At 46.8% G+C, this 25,791-nt stretch overlaps 1 protein-coding gene across 7 annotated transcripts in view; it reads left to right on the forward strand.

The window, feature by feature from the left end:
- Positions 1 to 25,791, forward strand: part of nav3 (neuron navigator 3) — a 377,674-nt gene that overhangs the window by 136,392 nt on the left and 215,491 nt on the right. For 5 of the 7 annotated variants that reach the window (XM_052029889.1, XM_052029890.1, XM_052029891.1 and 2 more), the window contains one exon: positions 6,700 to 6,839. In XM_052029889.1, the coding sequence (XP_051885849.1) occupies positions 6,700 to 6,839 (140 nt within the window). Of the gene's footprint in view, positions 1 to 6,528; positions 6,615 to 6,699; positions 6,840 to 25,791 lie in introns of those variants that run through there. The other 2 variants (XM_052029896.1, XM_052029895.1) reach the window with 2 other exon arrangements.

The following is a 25,791-nucleotide window of genomic DNA, read 5'->3' on the forward strand; positions in this document are numbered from 1 at the left end:
CACGCACATAGACCCACACACAGACGCACACACGCACACACAGACACGCACATGCACACAGATACATGCGCACACACACACACGCGCGCACACACACACACACACACACACATACACACACACACACACACACACACACACACACACACACACACACACACACACACACACACACACGCTCCCTCTGGGAGAGCCTTGATGTGTTATATTTGAATTTTCAAGTCAAACACAAATGTGCTGCTGCTCAACTTAACACAGAGGGGCCTTACTGAGGCGTATAGCACATTGCGATTCTGCCTGCTGGAAATGAATCCTTCTGGAGTTCATGCATTGCTGCTTTCTATGCAGCAAGGTGCAGCTGCAGCTGCTTTAGGAACAGGCTGTGGACAGCACAAACTGATCATGGTGTCGGGATTGTCAAGGGTGCATCCAGCCTCTGGAAGCTCAGAAACCCTTCTGTCTCCATCAGTATCAACTTGACCTCCTTCATGTGACACAGAAGGAGGCCTCTTGGCCCATCAAGTCCATGCCGGCTCGCCGCAGAGCAATCCCATTGGTCCCATTGCCTCTCTCCTTACCCTCTGTACCTTGCAGTTCGTCCCCTCCAATGTTCACAAACTCCTCTTTGATTCTTTGGCCACTCACCTATGGGGAGGGTTAATTAATGGCAGCCAATTAACCTGCCAGCTCGTCACTGGGATGTGGGAGCAGCCCCCCAGGCGGTCACAGGGAGAGCATGCAAGCTCCACACAGGCAGCACCGGAGGTCAGGATCAAACCTCATGCTATGAGGCAGCAGCACTGCCTGCTGCATCACCACGCCACCCTGTGGGTCATCGGGATGTTAGGAGCAATTGGGGCAGGCCATTCAGCCCTTCAAACCTTTGTTTGGGGGGGGAGGGTGTTACCATAACCCCATTCCTGTTCCTTCTGTCCCATCCCGACAAACATCTAACACCCTCAGTACCAAACTTTCCAATTGTCCCCCGAACCTGCTGGCTTTTTGGTGGGGAGATTCACGCTCTCCCTGTAATTAGGGGTGCATTCTGCCCTGCCCCTGAACTGCCTAGTTGTCACCTTAAGATTGTGCCTCTTGCTGTGGCCCCCTGTCACACCTGAGAAAACCATTTCCTGCACCTCCCTCATCAAAATCCTCAAAAAACTGCAGATGCTGGAAGTCAGAAATAAGGACAGAAAACACTGGAAACACTCAGCAGGTCAGGCAGCATCTGTGGAGGGAGAAACAGAGTGGATGTTTCACTCCGTTTCTCTCTCCAGAGATGCTGTTTGGCCTGCTGAGTTTTTCCAGCATTTTCTGTTTTAAGGATGTTAACTTTTTGAGGGAATGGGAGTTCAGGAGGGGGAGGGGGCAGGAAAAAGCCCACTAATGGAAATGTTTTAGGCAACCAACTAAGTTGCACTCCCTACTTAGTCAACTGTCAAAGCTATAAAATATGTAAATGTTTCTGAAACGAATTGAAAAGTATTAAATGTTATCAAACTATTGAAAAGAAAAGAAAACTTCAAAAAACTGTTTAAAACATTTAAATAAACAAATCTAAAAATACTAACATATAGCATAATCCCTTCCAGATGTTGTTCTCCTTTGAAAGCAGCAGAAATCTTCCGATTCTTGGCCCAGGTTTTCAATCAGAAGTGGTGGGAAGCTGCTGCAACTTTGCACTTTGCAGTCGACCATAGTCCTGAAATTGCCTGCAAACATCTGCTGGCAAATGCAAGGAAATCCCAAGCCTATAAACAGTTGCACAGGGAACAGCTGGCTGCTCCGCATGGAATGGCTGTCAGTTTCCCTCAGAATCCAGATGTGCGTGTCTCTCTCTCTCTCTCCACAAGTGCAGTGTGCAGAACTGAACGTCGTACTCCAGATACAGCCGCTCATTTTGTGTTGAGAATTTGCCATTGTGGGAAGGGTCATTATCCTCAGCACCGATAAACAGGGAACAGTCAGCCCTGGCCTTGCAAGTCTGAGGTAAAGTCAGAGAGAGATACAGCACGGAGACAGACCCTTCAGCCTACTGGGTCCCTGCCAACCTTCAACCACCCATTTATACTCATACGACATTAAAATCCCATATTTTATTCTCTCCAAATTCTCATCAGGTCCTGCCACTCACCCACTAGGGGCAATTCACAGCGGTCAATTAACCTACCGACCGGCATGTCTTTAGGATGTGGGAGGAAACCGGAGCACCCGGGGGAAACCCACGTTGTCACAAGGCTATGCATCCATAGGGTTATACAGCAGAGAAACAGGCCCTACGGCCCAACTTGCTCATGCCGACCAAGTTGCCTACAACCAACTATGACCAAGACCACCGAGCGCTCTCCAAAAGCTTCCCTGTGGTTAACCCAAGTAGCCTGGTTCCTCTTTTTCAATGTTTTTATTAATTTTCAAATTAATACAGTTTAATACATATAACATTGGTGATTATACACGTGATACAAAGAGATCAGGAGGACAATCATAACATATATAGTCATAAAGAATAGAAAATATATTATAGGCCCCGCGGTTTCTTGGTAAACAAATGTATTACCAAAAAAATCAAAAGGAGAAAGAAAAAGATTTATTATATAAAAAAAACCCAAATTGAAAAAAAATTGTAACTAATAAAACAAAACAAACTGAAAATAATTTCAGAAGAAAAAAAACTGGACTGATATTTCTCGATGAACAAAGAGCGTTATTATGCCATCAACTCCTCTAAATTCAAAGATTATTGAAGAGGGATCTTGATGAAGTTTGGAGTCCATTTATTCAATATTTTCAATGAAAATATTGAATAAATAAGACTCCAAACTTCCTCAAATTTAAGCGAAGGATCAACAGTGCCACTCCTAATTTTTTCTAAGTTTAGACATGATATAGTTTGAGAAAACCATTGAAAAGTGGTGGGGGGTATTGGATCCTTCCATCTAAACAAAATGGATCGCTTGGCCATTAATGTAACAAGGGCAATCACACGACAAGCAGCAGCAGATAAGTGGCCAGATTCCATCAAAGGTAGCCCAAATATTGCAGTGATTGGGTGAGGTTGTAAATCAATGTTCAACACAGTTGAAATAATGTTAAAAATGTCCTTGCAATATTTTTCCAAAAGAGGACAGGACCAAAACATGTGTGTCAGGGAAGCCACCTCCGAATTACATCTATCACATATATGGTTTATATGATGAGCCTGCTTCCTCTTATTGACATTTTTTGCTGTGTTCAGTAAGACCAGCTTGCTCCAGCTATTCCTCAAAGTGCTTCCAAATCCCTGTCAGAGGAGCTTAGTACAGCAGGACTCTAGCTAAAGCAAAGAACAAGCTGCTGGAGGAACTCATTGGGTCAGGCAGCAAAGTGTCATACAGCACAGAACCAGGCCCTTCGGCCCAACTGGTCCATGCCGACCAAGATGCCCATCTAAGATAGTCCCATTTGCCCGCATTTGGCCCATATCCCTCTAAACCTTTTTTATCCACGTACCTGTCCAAATGTCTTTTAAACATTGTTATTGTACCTGCCTCAACCACTTCCTCTGGCAGCTCGTTCCACATACCTGCCACCCTCTATGTGAAAAAGTTGCCCCTCAGGCCCCCTTTAAATCTTTCCCCTCTCACCTTAAACCGATGCCCTCCAGTTTTCTCCCCTACCGTGGGGAAATGACTTTGGCTATTCACCTTATCTATGCCCCTCGTGATCTTATAAACCTCCACCCCTCAGCTTCCTACTCTCCAGGCTATCCAGTCCCAGCCTATCCAGCCTCCTGTTATAACTCAAGCCCTCCAGTCCCGGTTACATCCTTGTCAATCTTTTCTGTACCCTTTCCAGCTTAGTGACATCCTTCCTATAGCTGGGCGACCAGAAATGCACACAATACTCCAAGTGTGGTCTCACCAATGTCTTGTACAGCTGTGACATGATGTTCCAACTCCTCAATATTCTGACCAATGATGGCAAGCGTACCAAACACCTTCTTCAACACCCTGTTTACCTGTGTTGCCACTTTCAAGGAACTATGAACCTACACCTCTAGATCTCTCTGTCCTACGACAGTCCCCAAAGGGCTTATCATTTACTATACAAGCCCTGCCCTGGTTTGTCTTATCAAATGCAACACCTCGCATTTATCTGAATTATAGGGAGAATGTGCAAACTCCACACAACAGTAACTGAGGTCAGGATTGAACATAGAATAAAGAACATAGAACACTACAGCACAGTACAGGCCCTTCAGCCGACAGTGTTGTGCCGGCATTTTATCCTGCTCTAAGATCTATCTAACCCTTCCCTCCCACATAGCCCTCCATTTCTCTATCATTCATGTCTCTATCTAAGAGTCTCTTAAATGTCCCTAATGTATCTGCCCCCCACAACCTCTACCGGCAGTGCGTTCCACGCACCCACCACTCTCTGTGTAAAAAACTTACCCCTGACATCCCCCTTATACTTTCCTCCAATCACCTTAAAATTATGCCCCCTCATGTCAGCCATTGTCACCCTGGGAAAAAGTCTCTGACTGTCCACTCGATCTATGCCTCTTAGCATCTTGTACACTTCCATCAAGTCACCTCTCATCCTTCTCTCCAAAGAGAAAAGCCCCAGCTCGCTCAACCTATCCTCATAAGACATGCTCTCCAATCCAGGCAACATCCTGGTAAATCTCCTCTGCACCTTCTCTAAAGCTTCCACATCCTTTCTATAATGAGGCGACCAGAACTGAACACAATACTCCAAGTGTGTTCTAACCAGAGTTCACCTGGAACTCTGGCAATCTGAGCAGAGTTCCAGGTTGCACCTGGAACTGTAAGGCATCAGCTCGACTAGATGTGCCACTGTGACACCTTAAAATTGGGCTCGAAAGATGAAGGAGCGTACTTGGATCTCTGTGCCACACTCTTTGTTTGTATCTTCAATGAGAAGATGCCAAACTCACAAAATCCCTTCAGGCAGTGTTGAACTGGGATATCAGTTGGATGTTGACCCAATCAAGAAATCGTAAGGCTAAACTCAAATGAATAGGGATCATAATTGAAAGGTAGTCACGGCCAAAGTTAACAGGGAATTTTGGAGAAACTTCTTTCTCAGACAGAGGTGAGAATGTGATTTTGTTTTCCCCTCACATGGGACTGGTAGTGTGGGAGTGACAGGAATGGTTTAAAGGAAAGTTGGATAAACACGTGAGCATGGAGGGAGTTACTGATGGGGTGGGAAGAGGGAGGTTGGGAAGAAGTTTGGAACACTGATACCAACAAGGAGGAGTTGGGCTGAGTGGCCTGCTTCTGTGCCATAGGTTCTATGCAATTAATCTTCCATGGAGTTGTCAAAGAACAAACCAACTCAGAGAGTGAAGTGTATTGTTCTCCCCAGTGACCTAACAGCAAGTTCTTGGCACTACCTCTTTCTGCATTTTAATGGTTTGCTTGTGTGAAGCAAAAGGCCAGTAGCACAAACTTGCTTTGAACAGAGGAACAGACTGTTCAATCCATCTGCTTCACTCCAGCAATTGGCCTCCTCACAGCTCCAGGGACCCAGGTTCGATCCCAGCCTCTGGTGTGAGGTTTGCACGTTCACCCTGAGACCGCGTGGCTTCTCACCCCCCGCCCCCCACCCCAACCGGGTTCTCCAGTTTCCTCCCACATCCCAAAGGCATGCAGGTTTACAGGTTAATTGGCTGCTGTAAATTGTGTGTAGGTGGGTGGCGAATTGGTGGGAATGTGAATAGGTTACAGGGGAATAAGGGGGTGGAATGGGATTGAGGCTGGCATGGACTTGATGGGCTGAATGGCCTTCTATTTATAAAAAAATGTGCAAGTACATGCCCCTCCTTACTCTACATGCATGAGCAAATCTCTAGAACATAGAACATGCTGTGCCAAACTAATTAAACTAGTAATTAAACGCCTAACTAAACTAATCCCTTCTGCCTCCACAATATCCATATCCCTCCTTTCTCTGCACATTCACGTACCTATCTAAGAGAATCTTAAATGCCTCTATCGTATCTGCCTCCACCACACCCCTGGCAGCGCCTTCCAGGCACCCACCACTCTCTGTGTAAAAAACCTGCCCCGCACATCTCCTTTGAATTTCCTCCTTCTCACCTTAAATGCATGCCCTCTAGTATTTGACATTTTCAGAATCTAGTGTTAGTATTAGACACCTCTCTGGTGCAATACCAAGCAACTCTATTAAAATAATTGAAAGCACCACCTTTGAGGCTGGTGTTCATAAAGAAAAGATCAATTATTCTGCTTTCTGATTCCTTTTTTTAAAATTCCAGGTGAAAGTATTTTCCCAGGAAAGATCAGTTTGCAGGAAGGATTTTGAACCTGAATTTGGCAATTTTCTTTTAAACATTTGTAGTTGTGAGATCAGTTTGCATAGTTCCGATTAGTAAATGTTTGCATGGGCAAGGGGTGGGAGCGATGGTGGTTGGTTGAGAGGTCAAGGGGTAAACATTAACCAGCTGTGAAGACCTTGAATTCTTGTTGATATTGGAACAGAGCTGTGTTGAGGAGCTTTCTCTTGAAAAAAAGCCACTCACCCAAACCTGAGGACAGACAAGGCTGGTGCGGAGGTGGTTAGTGCGATCGAGTGTGACGGAGCTGGTGGGTGGGAGAGAGAGGGACCCTCACACAATCAAACCACACACCGCATACCACCAATAACTCTCCAAACCTCGTTGTCTTGCAGGCTTCCAGGTCCCTCCAGGGTACTGACTGCAAGCAGTGCTACCAAGGTCCAAGGAACCAACAACTTGAACAGGCGAAGCCAGAGTTTCAATACCATCGACAAGAACAAGCCCCTACAGTATGCGGCCAGCAGTGAGCGAGGTAAGGGTTTCGGGATCAGCTCTCTCACCCTGCTGTCTGGTGTTATTCTTGTTCCTGAGGTGCCTTTCGCAAACAGAATACAAGAGCAGGGAGTTTATGCTCCAACTTTACAAAGCCTTGCTCAGACCTTAGTTCAGCAGTTCTGGTCACCAGACCATAGGAAAGATGTGATAGTACTGGAGAGGGTGCAGAGGAGATTCACCAGGATAATGCCTGGGATGGAGAGTCTCAATTAAGAGGAGAGACTGGAGAGGCTGGGTCTGTTCTCCCAGGAGCGAAGGAGAGAGGGGACATGATTGAGGTACAGAAAATGATGAGGGGTATAGATAGGGTAGACTGCAGGAAACTTTTCCCATATAGGATAGGGTAGTTAAGAAAGATTATGGGATGTTAGCTTTCATAAGTCGAGGGATCGAGTTCAAGAGCCACGAGGTAATGATGCAGCTCTTTCAAACTCTGGTTAGACCACACTTAGAGTACTGTGTCCAGTTCTGGTCACCTCATTATAGGAAGGATGTGGAAGTGTTGGAAAGGGTGCAGAGGAGATATACCAGGACGCTGCCTGGTTTAGAAAGTATGGATTATGACGAGAGACTAAGGGAGCTCGGGCTTTACTCTTTGGAGAGGAGGAGGATGAGGGGAGACATGATAGAGGTGTACAAAATATTGAGAGGAATGGATAGAGAGGACAGCCAGTGCCTCTTTCGCAGGGCACCAATGCTCAATACAAGAGGGCATGGCTTTAAAGTAATGGGTGGGAAGTTCAAGGGAGATATCAGAGGAAGGTTTTCTTACCCAGAGAGTGGTTGGGGCATGGAATGCGCTGCCTGGAGTAGTGGTGGAGGCAGGTACATTGGTCAAATTCAAGAGATTACTAGATAAGCATATGGAGGAATTTAAAATAGAGGGATATGTGGGAGGAAGGGGTTAGATAGTCTTAGGTGAGATTTAAAGGTCGGCACAACATTGTGGGCTGGAGGGCCTGTATTGTGCTGTATTGTTCTATGTTCTATATATCAAAGGTAGACAAAACTATAGATTTACGATAAGGGGGAAGAGATTCAAAGGAGATCTGAGGGAGACCTTCTTCACCCAGAGAGCTGTGAGTACCTGGAACACACTGCCCGAGAGAGTGGTGGAAGCAGAGTCACTGACAGCACTTAAGAAGTGCCTTGACGTGCACTTGAATCGTCCAGACACAGAAGGCTACAGGCCAAGTGCTGGAAGATGGGATTAACATGGGTGCCCACTGACCAGAACGGACACAGTGGACCAAATGGCCTGTTTCCGTGCTGTATGAATCTATCTCAGAGGTGTTGTCATTGTTGTAATGTAGGATACACAGCTGTCATTTTGCACACAGCAAGCTCCCAGTAATTGCAATATGACTTAACCTAAAATCAGGCAGCCTGGCTTTTGGAAGCAATGCTTGCCCGGAAATTGTTCAGTGTTGTATGACTGGAAGCTCATCTCTTCAGAACCAGAATCAGAATCAGGTTTATTATCACTGACATATGTCATGAAATTTGTTGTTTTGTGGCAGCAGTACAGTGCAAGACATAAAAATCTATAAATTACTAAAATAAGTAAGCAGTGCAAAAATTAGGAATAACGAGGTTGTGTTCATGGATTCAGAAATCTGATGGCGGAGGGGAAGAATCTGTTCCTGAATTATTGAATGTGGGTTTTCAGGCTCCTGTACCTCCTCCCCGATGGTAGTAACAAGAGGAAGGCATGTCCCAGGTAGTGAGGGTCCTTAGTGATGGATGCCGCCTTCTTGAGGCACCGCCTCTTGAAGACGTCCTCGGTGGTGGGTTCCCAGGTTGAACGTCGGCGACGACCATTTCTGGGTGCTCTTGGCATCACTTTAGAAATTGGAGCGGATATTTCCAAGTGTGGTTTGCCGTCATGATCCCAACATGATTTCTGGGGGCGAAGGGGGGAGCTCTGGAAACTCGCCCGTCCCCACTTCCCACCACCTTACAGGGCTCTGTGGGGGAACCTGGATCATGCTGTTCCCAGAGTTCCCAATCTTGGGCATTCCCAGGTCAACCGGACCAGGCTATCTGCCAGGTAGGTCGATAGGGTACCTTCATTCATGGACTCCCACCCCATCCATGCTCAACCAGCCCATGTCCACCCAATGGATGGCTCCATCACACTGTGCACCCCATCACCCCTTAATCTGGTGTCCTCCACAAAATGTGGTAACACAATCTTACCTTCCGAAAGATCAGAGAACTGGGCAGCTGCTGGTACCCAAATTCTTAATGTGTACCAGAACCTCTGGGCAACAAACATTCTGCTGGAGGAACTCAGCAGGTCAAGGAGCATCTGTGGAGAGGGACGGGGCAGAGTTTTGACCCAAAACATCGACAATTCTTCTCCTTGCACAGATGCAGCTTGGCCTACTGAGTTCCTATAGCAGATTGTTTGTTGCTCCGGATTCCAGCAGCTGTCTCCTGTGTCTCTAGAACATCTCAGCAGATGGCTGATTTACCAGAGCACAAGGGGGTAATTGCCTGATCTTCTTTGAAGTTCTGGCTGTGGGACTTTGAAATCCACATTGAGAACACGTACCACCAGGCTCAAGAACAGCTTCTACCCTACTGTTATCAGACTCTTGAACAGACCTCTTTTATGATAAAGATGAACTTGATTTCCCAATCTGCCTCATAGTGGCTCTTGCACCTTATTGTCTACCTGCACTGCACTTTCTCTGTACTGTAACACTATATTTCGCATTCTGTTTACCTTCTTACTACCCCAATGTACTTACGTATGGAATGATCTGTCTGGATGGCACGCAAACAAAAGCTTTCCACTGTATCTTGGTACATGTGACAATAATAAACCAATTGCCAATTACCAGTGAATTCAACCTCAGTTTAACCTGTAGCTCCAACAGTGTCGGACTTGAGACAACCTCGGAGAGGTTGTGCATCAAACAACCTGCTGGAGGAACTCAGCAGATTGAGTGGCATCTGTGGGAGGAAAGGAATTATTGACGTTTTGGGTCGAAACCCTGCATCAGTCCTTTCCCCCCACAGATGCTGCTCGACCCGCTGAGTTCCTCCAGAAGATTGTTTGTTGCTCCAGGTTCCAGCATCTGCAGTCTCTTGTGTCTCCATTGAGGTTGTGTATGGCGTTTCTGGAGAGGTACAACTTTCTGATTCAGGGGGGAAAAAAAAGGACTTGCTTTTGCAATGCATTTGCGCGTAAAGAGTTCATCTGTTCCAAGGAGATTCTTGTTTCAAGTTACCCTGAGGTTATGTGATTGGATATTCAGCCAAGGCAGAAAGACAGTCACCAGTTCTGGGCCTCCTGCACTCTCACATTGCGGACATACCTATGGGCGCTTCAGGCTTGACGTCACTGTAGCTTGGCTTGTGAATGGTGAGGGTGTTTTCTGGGCTTACAGCCATCTGTGGAAGAAGGCACAATGGCCCCCTCTATTTGGCCCACACACATTTCGTCCGCTGCTGTCTGTGGTCTCGACATCATCTTTTATTTGGGAGTGGAAAAGGAGGAGTTCTGCCTCAGAGTGAGCAAACTACCAGAGTCCCTGCCCCCTGTGGAGGAAGTTTCATTCAAGATAACTGGAGCAAGCAGTAGGCGACCGTAGCTTGAATCCAATCCCGGTCGGAGAGCCACCAGGAATAGGTCTTGAGGCTGCTGAGTGTCTGAGGAGGAAGGTTGGACACATTTGTGAGGCAGCCCTGGTCTATCAGCCACATGATCCTCTGCTGGTGAGTCTCTGTTCGAGAGGAATGTGGGGAGGTGCGCTGACCGGTCAACAGCTTGGCTGAGTGAGACTCAGAGGCCGAAGCAGCCACACGTGTTCTGCAGGGTCTGGGATTAAAGAGAGAGGAAGATGGGATGTCTCCCAGATGTGTTGGAGCTGACAGCATGAGGGCAAACCGCTGGCTTGCTGATGCAACAACAACTTGTATTTGCGGACAAACAGTAGTACCTTTGAGGTAGCAGGTGGTCCCAGGAGAATTATCAGGTATAAACTGGCATGAACCACAAAAGGGAGGTTACGGCAGATGACTCGGAGCTTGGACAGGTAGGTTGCAGAAGCCTTCACTCTCCCCTCCTCCCTCCTTACTCCATCTGCCTCTGATTTCCCTCTCTCTCTGTCTGCCTCCATCTATCGTCCACCTGCCTCTGTCTCCCAACTCCACCCCTGCTCCCTTCCCCTACCTGGCTCAACCTGCCCATCATCTTTTACCCCTCCTCAGTCCGCCAATCACCTCCGGCCCCCATCTCACCACTCCCCCAGCTCCCCTTTATACTGGCCGTCTCCCCTCTCCACTCTCAGTCCTGATGTAGGGTTTCGACCCAAAACATCTACAGTTCCTCTCCCACCACAACCGCTGCTTGACCCGCTGAGTTCCTCCAGCATCTGCAGTCTCTTGTGCCTCTGGCTTGTAGGATTGTCTTGAAGCTGAAGAGTTTAGGCAACAGCTGCCAGTGAAAAAGCGATTAAGTTTGGAGATGGTCCGATGACCTGAATTAGAGGCGCATGGAGTCCTTAAAGGGTTCCATGTCTGGGGGAGGTTACAAAGAGAAAGCCTGCAGACTACTGGGGTGGAAACAGATGTGTCGTCAGCAAGGATTTTCGTGCTCCAGCTCACAAGATTGCAATCCTTACCACTAGGACAGCTTCTATCCCACTGTTATAAGACTATTGAACTTCCCTAGTGCGATAAGATGGACTCTTGACCTCACAATCTACCTCATCGTGGCCCTTGCACCTTATTGTCTGCCTGCACTGCACTTTCTCTGCAACTGTAACACTTTATTCTGCATTCTGTTATTGTTTTCCCTTGTACTACCTCAATGCACTGATGTAATGAAATGATCTGCATGGACGGCATGCAAAACAAAGTTTTTCACTGTACCTCAGTACATGTGACAATAATAATAAACCAAAACTTGTCATGTAAAGCCAGTCAGATTAGAGGTGATTGAATGATTTCTCTATCAGTCAGGAATCAGGATTACTGGTGGAAGTGACAGCCTGATTTCAAGCAGATAACGTATCTCCACCCATCCTCCACACACTGACTTTTCCTGGAAAAATTACCCTGTTTTAACTGGGAGATGTTGCTGTCATTTGTTTGCTCTGCTCCTTCATCAGACTTTTCATAGAGTTATTTGATATCAACAGTGTGCTGTGAGTGGTAAGTGCACCCACCACCATCTCAAGGATTAAACAAGTGTTGACGATGAATACTTGGACATTGGAATTTATGGGAACTTGCAGAATGTAACTGTCGGATGCAATCCCGAATTGCAACAATGCCTACAGATCTTTGGTTGTGAAGTGCTTTGAGATGTCCTGAAGTTCTTCATCTTCTTTGCTGTGTTGTGTGCCAAGAGAAAGAACCTTTACCTGGTCCAGTCATACCAACTGCCTCACAGCTCCAGTGACCCGGGTTCAATATTAACCTCTGGTGCTCTCTGTGTGGAGTTTGCACGTTCTCCCTGTGACTAGGTGCTCCAGTTTCCACTCACATCCTAAAGACATGCAGTTTGGTAGGTTAATTGGCTGCTGTAAATTGCCCCTAGTTACAGAGTCATATAGCACGGAAACAGTCCCTTTGGCCCAACTGCTTCATGGTGACCAAGATTTCCATATAAGCTAGTTCCATTTGTTCACGTTTGGACCATATCACTCTTAACCTTCCATATCTATGTATCTGTCCAAATGTCTTTTAAGCGTTGCAATCGTATTGTCTCATCTACTTCCTCTGGCAGCTCATTCCATATACTGACCACACTGCCTGCGTGAAAAAGTTGCCTCTCAGGTTCCTATTAAATCTCTCCCCTCTCGCCTTAAACCTGTGCCCTCTCGTTCTTGATTCCCCAACCCTGGGAAAAAGCCTGTGTGCATTGACCCTATCTACGCCCCTCATAATTTTGTACACCTCTATAAGATCATATTCTCCTATGCTTCAATGAAAAAAGCCCCAACCTGGTCAACCTCTCTCCATAACTCAGTCCCTTGAATCCCAACAACATCCTCATAAATATCTTCTGCACTCTTTCTAGCTTAATGGTATCTTTCCTAGAGCAGGATGACCAAAACTGAACACAATATTTCAAATGTGGCCTCACCAGTGTCTTGTCCAACTGCAACATAACATCCCAACTTTCCACTCCAGGACATCCAAGACGTCCAACTTCTTTTCCAACCGGGGCTTTCCCCCCCCCCCCCCCCCACCCCCAACTGCAGTCAAGAGAGCTCTCACCCATATCTCTGCCATTTTCTGCAACTCCACTCTCACCCCCACCCCTCCCAGACCCAACAGGGATTGGGTCCCCCTTGTCCTCACATTTCATCCCACCAGCCTACGTATCCAACACATCATTCTCCGCCACTTCCGCCATCTCCAACGGGACCCCACCACCAAGCATATCTTCCCCTCCCCACCCCTGTCTGCCTTTCGCAGGGACCGCTCTCTCTGCAACTCCCTCATTCACTCCTCTCCCTCCACCCATCCCGCTCCCACCCCGGGAACTTTCCACTGCCCCTGCTATAGGTGCAACACCTGCCCGTACACCACCCCCATCACCTCCTCCAGGGACCCAAACAGTCTTTTCAGGTGAGACAGAGATTCACCTGCACCTCCCTTAATATCATTTACTGCATTCAGTGCTCCGAGTGTGGCCTCCTCTACATTGGTGAGACCAAACGCAGTCTAGGTGACCGTTTCACAGAACACCTGCGCTCTGTCCGTAACCGCGATCTGCATCTCCCCGTTGCCGGTCACTTCAACTCCCCCTCCCACACTATCGCTGATATGTCAGTCCTCAGCCTCCTCCACTGCCGGGAGAATTCCAAGCGCAAACTGGAGGAACAGCACCTCATTTTCCGTCTTGGAACCTTGCAGCCTAATGGCATGAATATTGAATTCTCCCACTTTAGATAACCCCCACCCTACTTTCCCCACACCGCCCCCCCCCACTGTGCTTCTTCTTCCCATTCCTAGTTTCCTTTTTTTTCTCTCTCTTCTTACCTTTGACCCATCCCCCGGTGGATCTGCTCTCCCCCCTCCCCATACCTACCAACCACTATCTCTTACCTGCGCCTACCTATCACCACCCTGTTCCCACCCCACCTGCCCTCTTTTGTCCACCTATCACTGCTCTGCTTCCCCCTATATATTGGGCTTCCCCTTTTCCTATCTTCAGTCCTGACCCGAAACGTTGACCGCCTGCTTTTCTCCACCGATGCTGCCTGGCCTGCTGAGTTCCTCCAGCATCATCGTGTTTTTCAGCTAGATTCCAGCATCTGCAGTCCTTTGTTTCTCTTCGATACTCATTACCCTGACTGATGAAGGCCAGTGTGCCAAAAGCCGCCTTCTTCCTGCGATGTCTCTTTCAGGGAACCACGTAGCTGTACTCCTAGGTCCCTCTGTTCTACAACACTCCCTAGGGCCCTGCCTTTCACTGTGAAAGGCCTACCCTCATTTGTCTTCCCAAAATGCAACACCTCCCACTTATCTGAATTAAACTGCATTTGCCATTCCTCAGCCCACCTATTGCAGCTGATCAAGATCCCTCTGTAATTCCTGATAACCATCTTCGCTGTCAATTACAGCACTTCTTTTAGTGTCATCTGCAAACTTACATGCCTCGTACATTCACATCCAAATAATTGATATCGACGACAAATAGCAATGGGCCCAGCACCAACCCTTGGGGAACATCATGAGTCATGGGCCTCCAGTCCAAAAAACAACACTCCACCTTGTGTGTAGGTGAGTGCTAGAATCCGGGGAGAGATTATGTGGCAGGAATAGAATGGGATTAGTTCAGGACTAACATAAATTGGTTCTTGATAGTCAGACTCTGATTATAGAACTTTGGTTAGACCACACCTGGAGTATTGTGTTCAGTTCTGGTCGCCTCATTATAGGAAGGATGTGGAAGCTTTAGAGAGGGTTCAGTGGAGATTTACCAGCATGTTGCCTGGATTGGAGAGAATGTCCTATGAGGACAGGTTGAGTGAGCTAGGGCTTTTCTCTTTGGAGAGGAAGAGGATGAGAGGTGACTTGATAGAGGTGTACAAGATGATAAGAGGCATAGATCGAGTGGACAGTCATAGAGACTTTTTCCCAGGGTGACAATGACTAACACGAGGGAACATAATTTTAAGGTGATTGGAGGAAGATATAAGGGGGATGTCAGGGGTAAGTTTTTTACACAGAGAGTGGTGGGTGTGTGGAACGCACTGCCGGTAGAGGTTGTGGGGGGCAGATACATTAGGGACATTTAAGAGACTCTTAGATAGCCACATGAATGAAAGAGAAATGGAGGGCTATGTGGGTGGAAAGGGTTAGATAGATCTTAGAGCAGGATAAAATGTCGGCACAACATTGTGGGCCGAAGGGCCTGTACTGTGCTGTAGTGTTCTATGTTCTATATATAGAAGGGCCTGTTTCCAGTGATGTGACCCTATGACTCTCTCGGGGAGAAGTTGCAGCTCATATTTTCATTGAAACTGCAAAGGCCAGGTTTGAAAGAGTTGACGGTGCTGGAGAGGTTGATGTTCAGTTTGCAATTCTGCACCCAACAGATTTATTTGCAGCCTTCCAGAAATGGAGATTTAATGAGGCATGGTTATTGAATATTCCTCACTCAGCGCATCTGCAGAATACAAATGAATGCAGGATTTTCCAGCAGTTCGGGTGGTGAGGTGGATATTTGTTACACACACACTGTTTACGCTGAGGAAACAGACACGCCGAGGGATGCAGTCTTTGTTGGCTCTGATGCTCCCTCTTCATGAAAAATATTTCTTTTAGACTCCTTCCCGGACACTCTGAGTAAATATTCAGTCTTGAAAAAAAATTTTTAAAAACTGCAGATGCTGGAACAATAGCATAAAATGCTGGAGACCCTCAGCAGGTCTGGCTGAACCTGTGGGAGGAGAAAGAGGGTCAACACTTCAGGTCGGAGACCCATCATCTGAATGATCGTTCTGACGCCTCCAATGCTTGTTCTGATGTTGTGATATCAGAAGTATTACACACTCTCCTTCTCCCTTCTAACTCTGCCTGGGATTTTGGTTTTGATTAAATTTGGAGCTCCCCAAACCAGTCTGATTACCAACCATTAAGTTACTTCCCTACCACCGCCATTACCCAGTTAAAAAACCCTCCCTCCCACCTGCCCCACACAACTTTCCTAACAGATTAACATCAGGCAACAATGTTTATTGGATTTTGGAGCCAGTTAGTGACAGTTTGGAGCTAAAAAACAAATTTGCTGGAGGAACTCAGCGGGTCAGGCAGCATCTGTGGAGGGAAATGGACAGTTGATGTTTCAGGTTGAGACCCTTCCCTACTTATCAGATTCCATCATCTGCAGGCCTTTGTTGCCTCCACCGATCACCTCCCAGTCTCTGTCGCTATCTCTACCCCTCCTTCCTCCATCTGCCAATCAACCCCTCCCCACCTGGATCCCACCTACTGGTTGTCAGCTCTTGTCCCCACCCCGCCCCCTCACCTCTTTGTATCTCCCCCTCTGTCCTTCAGTCCAGATGAGGGGTCTCGACCCGAAACGTCGACTGTCCATCACCCTCCACAGATGCTGCCTGACCTGCTGAGTTCCTTCAGCGGTTTGTCTTTGCTTCAGATTCCGTATCTGCCGTCTCTTGTGTCTCCAGAGAAGATTTGGCTATTTCATGAAACATCTGAGAGCACAGTATTTGTCCATTATACCTGTTATAATCTCCGTATGCATTACCCGCTCTTTCTCCCTTCTAGCTCTGCCTGGGATTTTGGTTTTGATTAAAACCCAAATAGTCCTGATTATCAACCACTAAATGTTGCTATCGTGCTGTATCTCGTGCAGCAATGTTGGCAGTATTAAACACCTCCTGAGTCATAATACTACAAAGTTTGATGTCCCCCATCACCCCCAACACACACCCTTCCCAGTGAATGAGGCATCAGGATCCAGGCCCACAGTGTGGTGCTGTGTTGAGGGAATGCTACACTGTCACAGCCACCATCTTTTGGATGAGAAGTAAAACCAAAGTCCTACCAAGGTGGGTTTAGAGATTCCTCGGTTGCTATTTTGAAGAAATACAGATGATTCCTCTGCCCAATATTGCCCTTCACTTCACATTACTAATGACGGGTGATCTGCTTATTATCACCTTGCTGTTTACGAACTTTCTGTCTGTGAACTGGCTACTGCATTTCCTAAATTTTGAGAAGCAGCTTTCTGAGCCTATCTCTTTTTTTTCTCCTCGCCAATTTTTTTTGTCTCACCTTTTCCTCTCTTCCCTTCCCCCCCAGGGGGCACCTGCCTCCATACCTTTGACTCATCCCCCAGTGGATCTGCTCTCCCCTCCTCCCCGCACCTGCCTTATCTCTTACCTGCATCTACCTGTCACCACCTTGTGCCCACCCCGCCTCCCCTCTTTTGTCCACCTATCACTGTTCTGTTTCTCCCCCCCTATATATTGGGCTTCCCTTTCTCCTATGTTCAGTCCTGAAGTAGGGTCCTGACCTGAAATGTTGACCGCCTGCTTTTCTCCACTGATGCTGCCTGTCCTGCTGAGTTCCTCCAGTATCTTGTTGTTTTCTCATCCAGACAAATGTTTGAATCGTCAAGGCACAGAAGGCTGTGGACTAAATGCAGGTGAATGGGACTGGTATAGATAAGTACAATGGTTGGCATGGATATGGTGGGCCAAAGGACCTGTTTCTGTGCTCTATGACTCTAGGACTCTAGGACTCTCTAACGAACAAGAGACTGCAGTTCAAGACTGCTTCACAAAGCAATGGCGATACGGTTTTTGGAAGGGGAGAATTTATTTGCCGCTCACTGCCATGTCCTCACGCTAATGCCCGTGGACAGGGAGTGCCTGCCCTCCTTATCTTCCAGCTGATCTACGAGCTTTCTCTGTGTTAGAGTCGTAGAGTTATACAGCACGGAAATAGCCCCTTCGGCCCAACTCGTCCATGCTGACAATTGAAAGGCGGGAGGCCTCAGGGGTGTGGTGACAGCAGTTTGCATTCATACAGCCTTGCACCTTATTGTCTGCCTGCACTGCACTTTCTCTGTAACTGTGGCACTATATTCTGCCTTCTGTTATTGTTTTCCCTTGTACTGAAGTGATGAAATGATCTGTATGGATGGCATGCAAAACAAAGTTTTTCACTGTACCTCGGTACATGTGACAATAATAAACCCATTTACCAAGGAGTGGACCCTGGAACAGATGTGCCTGGTCATAAAGACAGGTGTGAACAGTAATTGGTAAATTAGTTTATCATTGTTACATCCACCGAGATGCAGTGAAAAGCCTTGTTTTGCATGCTATCCAGACAGATCATTCCAAAGATAAGTACATCGAGGTAGCACAAACAGAAAATAGAATGCAGAATGCAGTTACAGAGAAAGTACAGTGCTAAACGGAGGACAAACGGAGTGGTTTGTGAGTGAATTGTGCAGGTGAAGGCAGTTCCCAATCAGATGGTAATGAAGAACCATCATTGGGGCAGTACAGTACAGAGATCTCAGAGGGTTGTAGGACTGAAGGGGGGGAAGGAAATGGAAGTGATTAAACAGCCCTCATCCGCACTGTTATGCACCCAAGAAGTTTGAATCTAATCCAGCTTAATTTATTCTCCTCCTGCCATCTCTACTTGTTGAGACGATGCTGCCAAATTATTTCAGGTTCAAATCTTGTCCAACAATGAGAATTGGTCGAGACCAGGTGGTGTTCCACATTGCCAGTCCCGGGCACAGCTGTGTGCCAGGCTCCCAGAACATCTGTGTGATGATCCCACAGCTGGCTTTTCAAAGGGAAGTTGTAACAGCAATTTCATTGTCATCGATTAATAGTTAATTGCACAAACGCTTCAAAAACACTCACAAGGATTTTGTGGTTTGTTTAGCCTTTGAAAAGCCAGTCAAAATATCTGGTGTGCAATTCTTATTCAAGCTGGAGGCGTACCAGAGAAAAGTTATTCTGCAGAGATTCATAAAAAGCGATCGTTTGGTCTGTCCCTTTTGAAAGAACTGCACAATTAATTCCCCTCAATGAGCTCTTTTCCCATAGTCTTGAGTGTTTTGGCTTTACAAGTATTTTCCCCGATTCCTTTCGAATGTTGCTCCACCAGCTTCCCAGGCATTACATTCCAAAATCATAAAATCTCACTGTGTCGAACATTTCTTCACTCAGTCACCTTTGTCTCCTCTGCCAATTCCCTTAAATCCATCTTCTCCAGTTTCAGACCCCCCTGCAGTGAAAAGCGTTTCTCCTTATTTACTCTGTCAAAGGAATTCAGGGTCAAACACCTTCATTAAATCCTCTCTTAGACTTCTCTTCTCTGCAAAGGACAACTCCCAACTTCTACAGTCACGCCATGATTTTAAAGTTCTCCATCCCAGGACTGACTGAGTAAATCTCGACACTCTGAAGTGTGCCGTCCATAACTGTGTGCTGCATTATCACCTGAATCTGTTTGAAGAGGGGAAGGTGTGTTTGTGATGGTATTGAGAACCTCGAGTCCACGTACAAGGTGTTGGTGAGGCCGCATTTGGAATGTTGCATTCAGTTTTGGTCACCTTGCTATAGGAAAGACTCCATTAAGCTGGTGAGAACGCAGAGGCGATTTACGAGGATGTTGCCAGGACTCGAGGGACTGTGTTATGGAGAGAGAGGAGCAGGTTGGGACTTTTTTTTCATTGGAACATAGGAGAATAAGGGGTGATCTTATAGAGGTGTATAAAATCATGAGGGGCATAGATAGGGGCATTGAATGTGTACAGTCTTTTTCCCAGGGTTGGGGAATCAAGAACTAGAGGGCACAGGTTTAAAGTGAGAGGGGAGAGATTTAATGGGAATCTGAGGGGCAACCTCAGGGTGATCCTAATATGGAACGAGCTGCCAGAGGAACTGGTTAAGGCAGGTACAATAACAACATTTAAAAGGCATGAAAAACACCATGGAGGAACTCAGCAGGCGAGGAAGCAGGTGGTCAATGTTTCAGCTCAGGACCCTTCCCTGACCCGAAACGTTGACCGCCTGCTTTTGTCCATGGATGCTGCCTGGCCTGCTGAGTTCCTCCAGCATCATCGTGTTTTTCATCTAGATTCCAGCATCTGCAGTCCTTTGTTTCTCTGCATTTAAAAGGCACTTGGACAGGGACATAAACAGGAAATATTTAGAGGGTTATGGGCCAAACGTGGGCAAATGGGACTAGCTTAGATGGGGCATGTTGGTCGGCATGGACCATTTGGGCCGAAGGGCCTGTTTCTGTGCTGTATGATTCTGTAACTGGGAGTGCCCTGCATCAGTAGCAGGGAAGGGACAAACCCTGTCACGCACGACCCTGCCACTGCCTCGTTAGCTGCCTTCTCTGTGCAAGAGTCTGCAGTTCCAGGTTGGACCTCTTCCTTGGTTCCCCACCAAGCAGAGAATTCATGGGCGTCTTTGCAATGAACATCGCCACTTCGAGCCATAGATCCATACAGCATGGAAACAGGCCATTTGGCCCAACATATCCATACTGACATGTGGGCACCCATAAGACCATAAGATATAATGGCAGAATTAGGCCATTCGGCCCGTCGAGTCTGCTCTGCCATTCAATCATTTCTGATTTTGTTTTCACCCCCATTCTCTCGCCTTCTCCCCGTAACCCTTAACCAATCAAGAACTATCAATCTCTGCCCTAAATACCCCCAATGATTTGGCCTCCACCGCCCTCTGTACCAATCCCATCTTCTGGCACTTGGTCCATAACCTTCTGTGCCAAGGTGATTCAAGTGCTCATCAAGACACTTTGGGAAATGCTATCAGTGACTCAAACCTTCCACCATTCTCTCCGGCAGTGCATTCCAGGTACTCAGCACTCTCTGGGTGAAAAAGAGGTCCCTTCTAAAGCTTCCTGAGGCACCTCTGTTGCAACAAATTACACCAGGTTGTAAAAGAAGGGACTGAGTGAAAGTTTTATGGAGGAAACAACCTAGTGGGGGTGGGGGTGAGTTATTATCATCATGCAAATTTGAGCCGTAGCTCAGTCAGGTCTTGCAGAGGCTCAGCTGGGGTTCCATTGAGTCAAAGTCATGTTTAATATCATCTGCACAAGTCCATGTGTGCACAGGTGCAATGAAAAACTTACTTGCAGCAGCATCACAAGCACAGAGCATCAGATAAGCAGCATTTGCAAGAAAAGCATAAATTAGACATAAATTATACACAATTTTACAAGAAAGAACACAATTGCAACAAAACAAAGCCCATTTTAGTGCAATGTGATCAAAGTGGTCATAGTGTTCCTATACTAAGGTAGTGATTAGGGTTATGCCGGTTGGTTTAAGAACCGACTGGTTGAAGGGAAGTAGCCGTTCCTGAACCTGGTGGTGTGGGACTTCAGGCTTCTGTACCTCCTGCCCGACGGTAGCTGTGAGAAGATGGCATGGCCCGGATAGTGGGGTCTTTGATGATGGACCTCAAGTCCATGTACAAGACGTTGGTGAGGCTGCATTTGGAATGTTGTGCTCAGTTTTGGTCACCCTGCTGTAGAAAAGATGCCATTAAGATGGAAAGAGTGCAGAGGAGATTTTCGAGGATGTTGCCGGGACTTGAGGGACTGAGTTATGGTGAGAGAGGTTGAGCAGGTTGGGACTTTTTCATTGACCATAGGAGAATAAGAGGTGATCTTATAGAGGTGTATAAAATCATGAGGGGCATAGATAGGGTGAATGCACTCAGTCTTTTTCCCAGGATTGGGGAATCAAGAACTAGAGGGTGTAAGTTTAAGGTGAGAGGGGAGAGACTTACCTTCTTGACGCAGCACCTTGTGTAGATACTATGGATGGTGGAGAGGGATGTGCCCATAATCTCCCAGAGACCTTGAATAAATGTAGTTAGAACAGAGCAGTATGAAGAGAGCGGTCCCAGAAACCGTCTCCAGCCTGCAGTTCTATGAAAGAAGGAAAGTTGTCTCAGTTAGAGGATCGTGTTCACAACCTGCTCCAGAGACCTGAAGACGAGTCATAGAGCAATACAGCAAGGATACAGGCCCTTCGGCTCAACCAGTCCATGCTGACCACGGTGCCCACCCAGCTAGTCCCAATTTCCTGCGTTTGGCCCATATCCCTCCAAGCCCCGCCCCTCCATGTACCTATCCAACTGCTTCTTAAATGAAACTACTGTACCTGCCTCACCCACTTCCTCTGGCAGCTCGTTCCATAAATTCACCACCCTCTGCGTAAAAAATCTGCCCCTCAAATCCTTGTAAATCTTTCCCCCCTCACCCTAAACCTATGTTCCCCTAGTTTTGGACTCCCCTACTCTGAGGAAAAGACTGTTACCGTCCACCTAAACGATGCCTCTCATAATTTTGAACACTTCAATAAGGATGTCCCTCATTCTCCTACATTCCAAGGAATAAAGACCTAGCCTGGCCAACCTCTCCCTATAACTCAGGCCCTCTTGTCCTGGCAACATGCTCAGGTTAATCTGACATTTTGAAATTAAGTATTGAGGGAGTGCTGTATTATTGGAGGGGCAGTACTTGGTGAGTGCCACATTGTGGGAAGGGGCGTACTGAGGGATACCACAGAGGGGTGGTATTGAGGGAGTGCAACACTTAGAAAGAGACTATCTGCCATCTTTGAAGAGGTAGCACAGTGGGGCAGCTGACAGAGTTATTGCCTCACATCGACAGGGACCTGGGTTCGATCCTGACCTCAGGCGCTGTCTGTGAGGAGTTTCCACGTTCTCCCTGTGACTGTGTGGGTTTCCCCCGGGTGCTCTGGTTTCCTCCCACATCCCAAAGACGTGCGGGTTGGTGGGTTTATTGTCCGCTGTAAACTGCCCCTCGTCTACAGGTGAGGGGTAGAATCTGGGGGGAATTGATGGGAATGTGGGGAGAATAGTAATTGGGATTGGTAGTGTAGCGGTTAGCGTAACGCTTTACAGCGCCAGCGACCCAGGTTCAACTCTGGCCACTGTCTGTAAGGAGTTTGTACGTTCTCCCCGTGTCTGAGTGGGTTTCCCCCGGGTGCTCCGGTTTCCTCCCACGTTCCAAAGACGTGCGGGTTAGGAAGTTGTGGGCATGCTATGTTGGCACCGGAAGCGTGGCGACACTTGTGGGCTGCCCCCAGAACACTCTACACAAAAGATGCATTTCACTGTGTGTCTCGATGTACATGTGACTAATAAAGAAATCTTATCTTAATATAGAATTAGGGTAAATGGGTGCGTGATGGAAAATGAGTGGGGAATGGGATTACTCTGTGAGTTGGCAAAGACCTGATGGACTGAAGAGCCTCCTTCCATGTCATAAGAAATTATGGGAGTGTGTGAATGGAGCTCTGCAGTCCATCATTGACACCACCGTCCAATCAGGAGATAATCGGCTCGTTACCTCATGGTTTCTATGCCCAAGCTGGCTGGTGTGTTTCCGCACAGCGCCGTGCTTCACAACTTGCCGCTGTGACTTCGACACATCCAGAGGTTCTGGAGGAGCCTCCGCAGATCCAGCACCCTTCCATGCTCTCTGCACTTCCCCTGCAATGCAAACGCATGCGGAGCTTCTGCTGAGTGTTGTCGGAAAATCTGGAGCAGTTCAAGCCTCTGAAAGATTATAACAGTAAAACTGGGCCCTCTAGAATAAGCAAGTCGTGCACAGAGTGCTCTCCAAAAGCTTCCTTGTGGTTAACCCAAGTAGCCTGCTTCCTCTTATTGACATTTTTTGCATTTTTTGCTGTGTTCAGTAAGACCAGCTTGTTCCAACTATTCCTCAAAGTGCTTCCAAATCCCTGTCAGAGGAGCTTGGTACAGTAGGACCCTAGCTAAAGCAAAAAACAAGCTGCTAGAGGAACTCAGTGGGTCAGGCAACATAGAGTCATACAGCACGGAAACAGGCCCTTCGGTCCAACTGGTCCATGGCGAGCAAGATGCCCCATCTAAGCCGGTCCCATTCACCCGAATTGAAGTGCGATAGGAGTTGGGGAGGGGTCTAAGTCGATACAGTGCAACATTTTGCTGTAGGTTGTTTCCATTGTTAATAAGGACATGGTGCTAAAGTGGAAAAAAGATCAGAGGTGGGAGATATTGGCCAAGGTCTGCTCCATTGCTTGGGAAGATTTGGTGTAGAGTTTCCTCTGTGATCTCTGAGGTGACTGTCACTGTAGGATCAGCCTTACACACTTCACACACTCAAATATCTTCACTGGTGCAAAGGAAATTATGTAGATCAATAATCTGGTTTGTTGTTTTCAGGTGGGTCGGATTACTGGGAGACACCCAGTGTGAAGGAGGAGTATCGGACTATCTTAGGTGGAGGTGGTCACCTTGTGGTGTGGCCTGGAACGCTGGCTGAGTATCACAGTCAGCTGTTGTCAGGTGGAACTGGTGTGGCAGAAATGTTGTGGGGTCAAGTTCGGGTTAAGATGAAGGTCATGACCTATGTGTAGGCTATGGAGGCCCAAACGAGAGCTATAAGAAGGCTCAGCTTCCAACTTAAATATATTAAAACCTGAAGTCTCAAAGTTCTGTTGCACGGTGAGTCATTTCGATGCGTTTGGACTTCTGACACACTAAAGCATGGAAGTGCTTGGAAATACACAGTGGCATCCAACATCTTAGACCATTCTTGAAGAGACAGACATCACATTCTTTGTTACACGATATTGAAACCCATGGTCTGGATAGTTTTTTTCCCTAAGGTGCATCATTTCCAATCTTCCACATTTTTTTCATTTAATAACTATATAATATGGCATCTGTTTCCTCATGAATGGCCTAATGAAAGCTCAGTCCGTGGTATCCAAGTTTCTGCCTGATCCCCTTATCTAACAATTCCTTTCAGGAATTTGGTTTCCATTCTGGAGACACAAGATTCGTTTTAGTTTCCATTTTGATTGAACAATCATTTTGGACATTAGAAATTTCAGTTACTGAAAAGAAATCGATTGGTTTGAAAGTAGTTTCTCAAAATACATTTTAAAGTACTGTGGGACCCAAACTACAGATCAGATTGCACAATCAGAGTGGTGGGTTTCCATGGAGAAGTCGTGAAATAAACCCAGATGTTGAAATTTATAAGTCGACAAAAAAAGAGGCAAGGATGTGAGCTGTGGATGCTATGTTTGTGGAGACAGGGTTTGCAGGAGGTTGTTGCCATGAGCCGAGGACACAGATAGGATCAGGGAAGCAGTTTGGAAACTGGACTTGGCATCACCGTTCAGCTTCAACTCTTAATGCTGCCTCGCTAAAGCAGCCAGCATAATCAAAGACCCCACCCACCCCAGACATTCTCTCTTCTCCCCCCTCCTATCGAGCAGAAGCCTGAAAGCACGTACCACCGGGCTCAGGGACAGCTTCAATGCTATGACCATTGAACGGTCCCCTAGTACGATAAGATGGACTCTTGACCTCGCAATCTATCTCATGACCTTACACCTTATTATCTACTAGCACTGCACTTTCTCTGTAACTGTAACAACTTTATTCTGCATTCTGTTATAGTTTTTCACTTGTACTACCTCAGTGCACTGTTGCAATGAAATGATCTGTATGGATTGGCGTTGAACATGTGACAATAATAAACCAATTACCAATTTACCAATTTACCAATTTATCACTGGCACAGCAGACTTGAAGGGTTGAATGCCAATGCCTGTTCCTGGTTGTAGACTTAAATTAGATTTTTAATAGTTAATTTTGATGTGAGATTAACATCACTAAAAATGGTTGGAAATTCTGGCATGGATTTATTTTGTTTAGCTATTAAACAAGATTACAGTTCCCTTCTGGATACTGAGGTGTTGGATAGACACTGTTAAAAGGTGTTTGCTTGAAGCAGCTGTGCATTGCTGTGAGGATTTATTCACCCAGTCCCATTCTGCACTGTCTCTACACTAACACTGTACTGATTTGTGAGATTTTGTGGGCAGATTAGAA

The sequence above is a fragment of the Pristis pectinata genome, chromosome 15 (genome assembly GCF_009764475.1).
Source record: "Pristis pectinata isolate sPriPec2 chromosome 15, sPriPec2.1.pri, whole genome shotgun sequence".
In the NCBI taxonomy this organism is placed as follows: Eukaryota; Metazoa; Chordata; class Chondrichthyes; order Rhinopristiformes; family Pristidae; genus Pristis; species Pristis pectinata.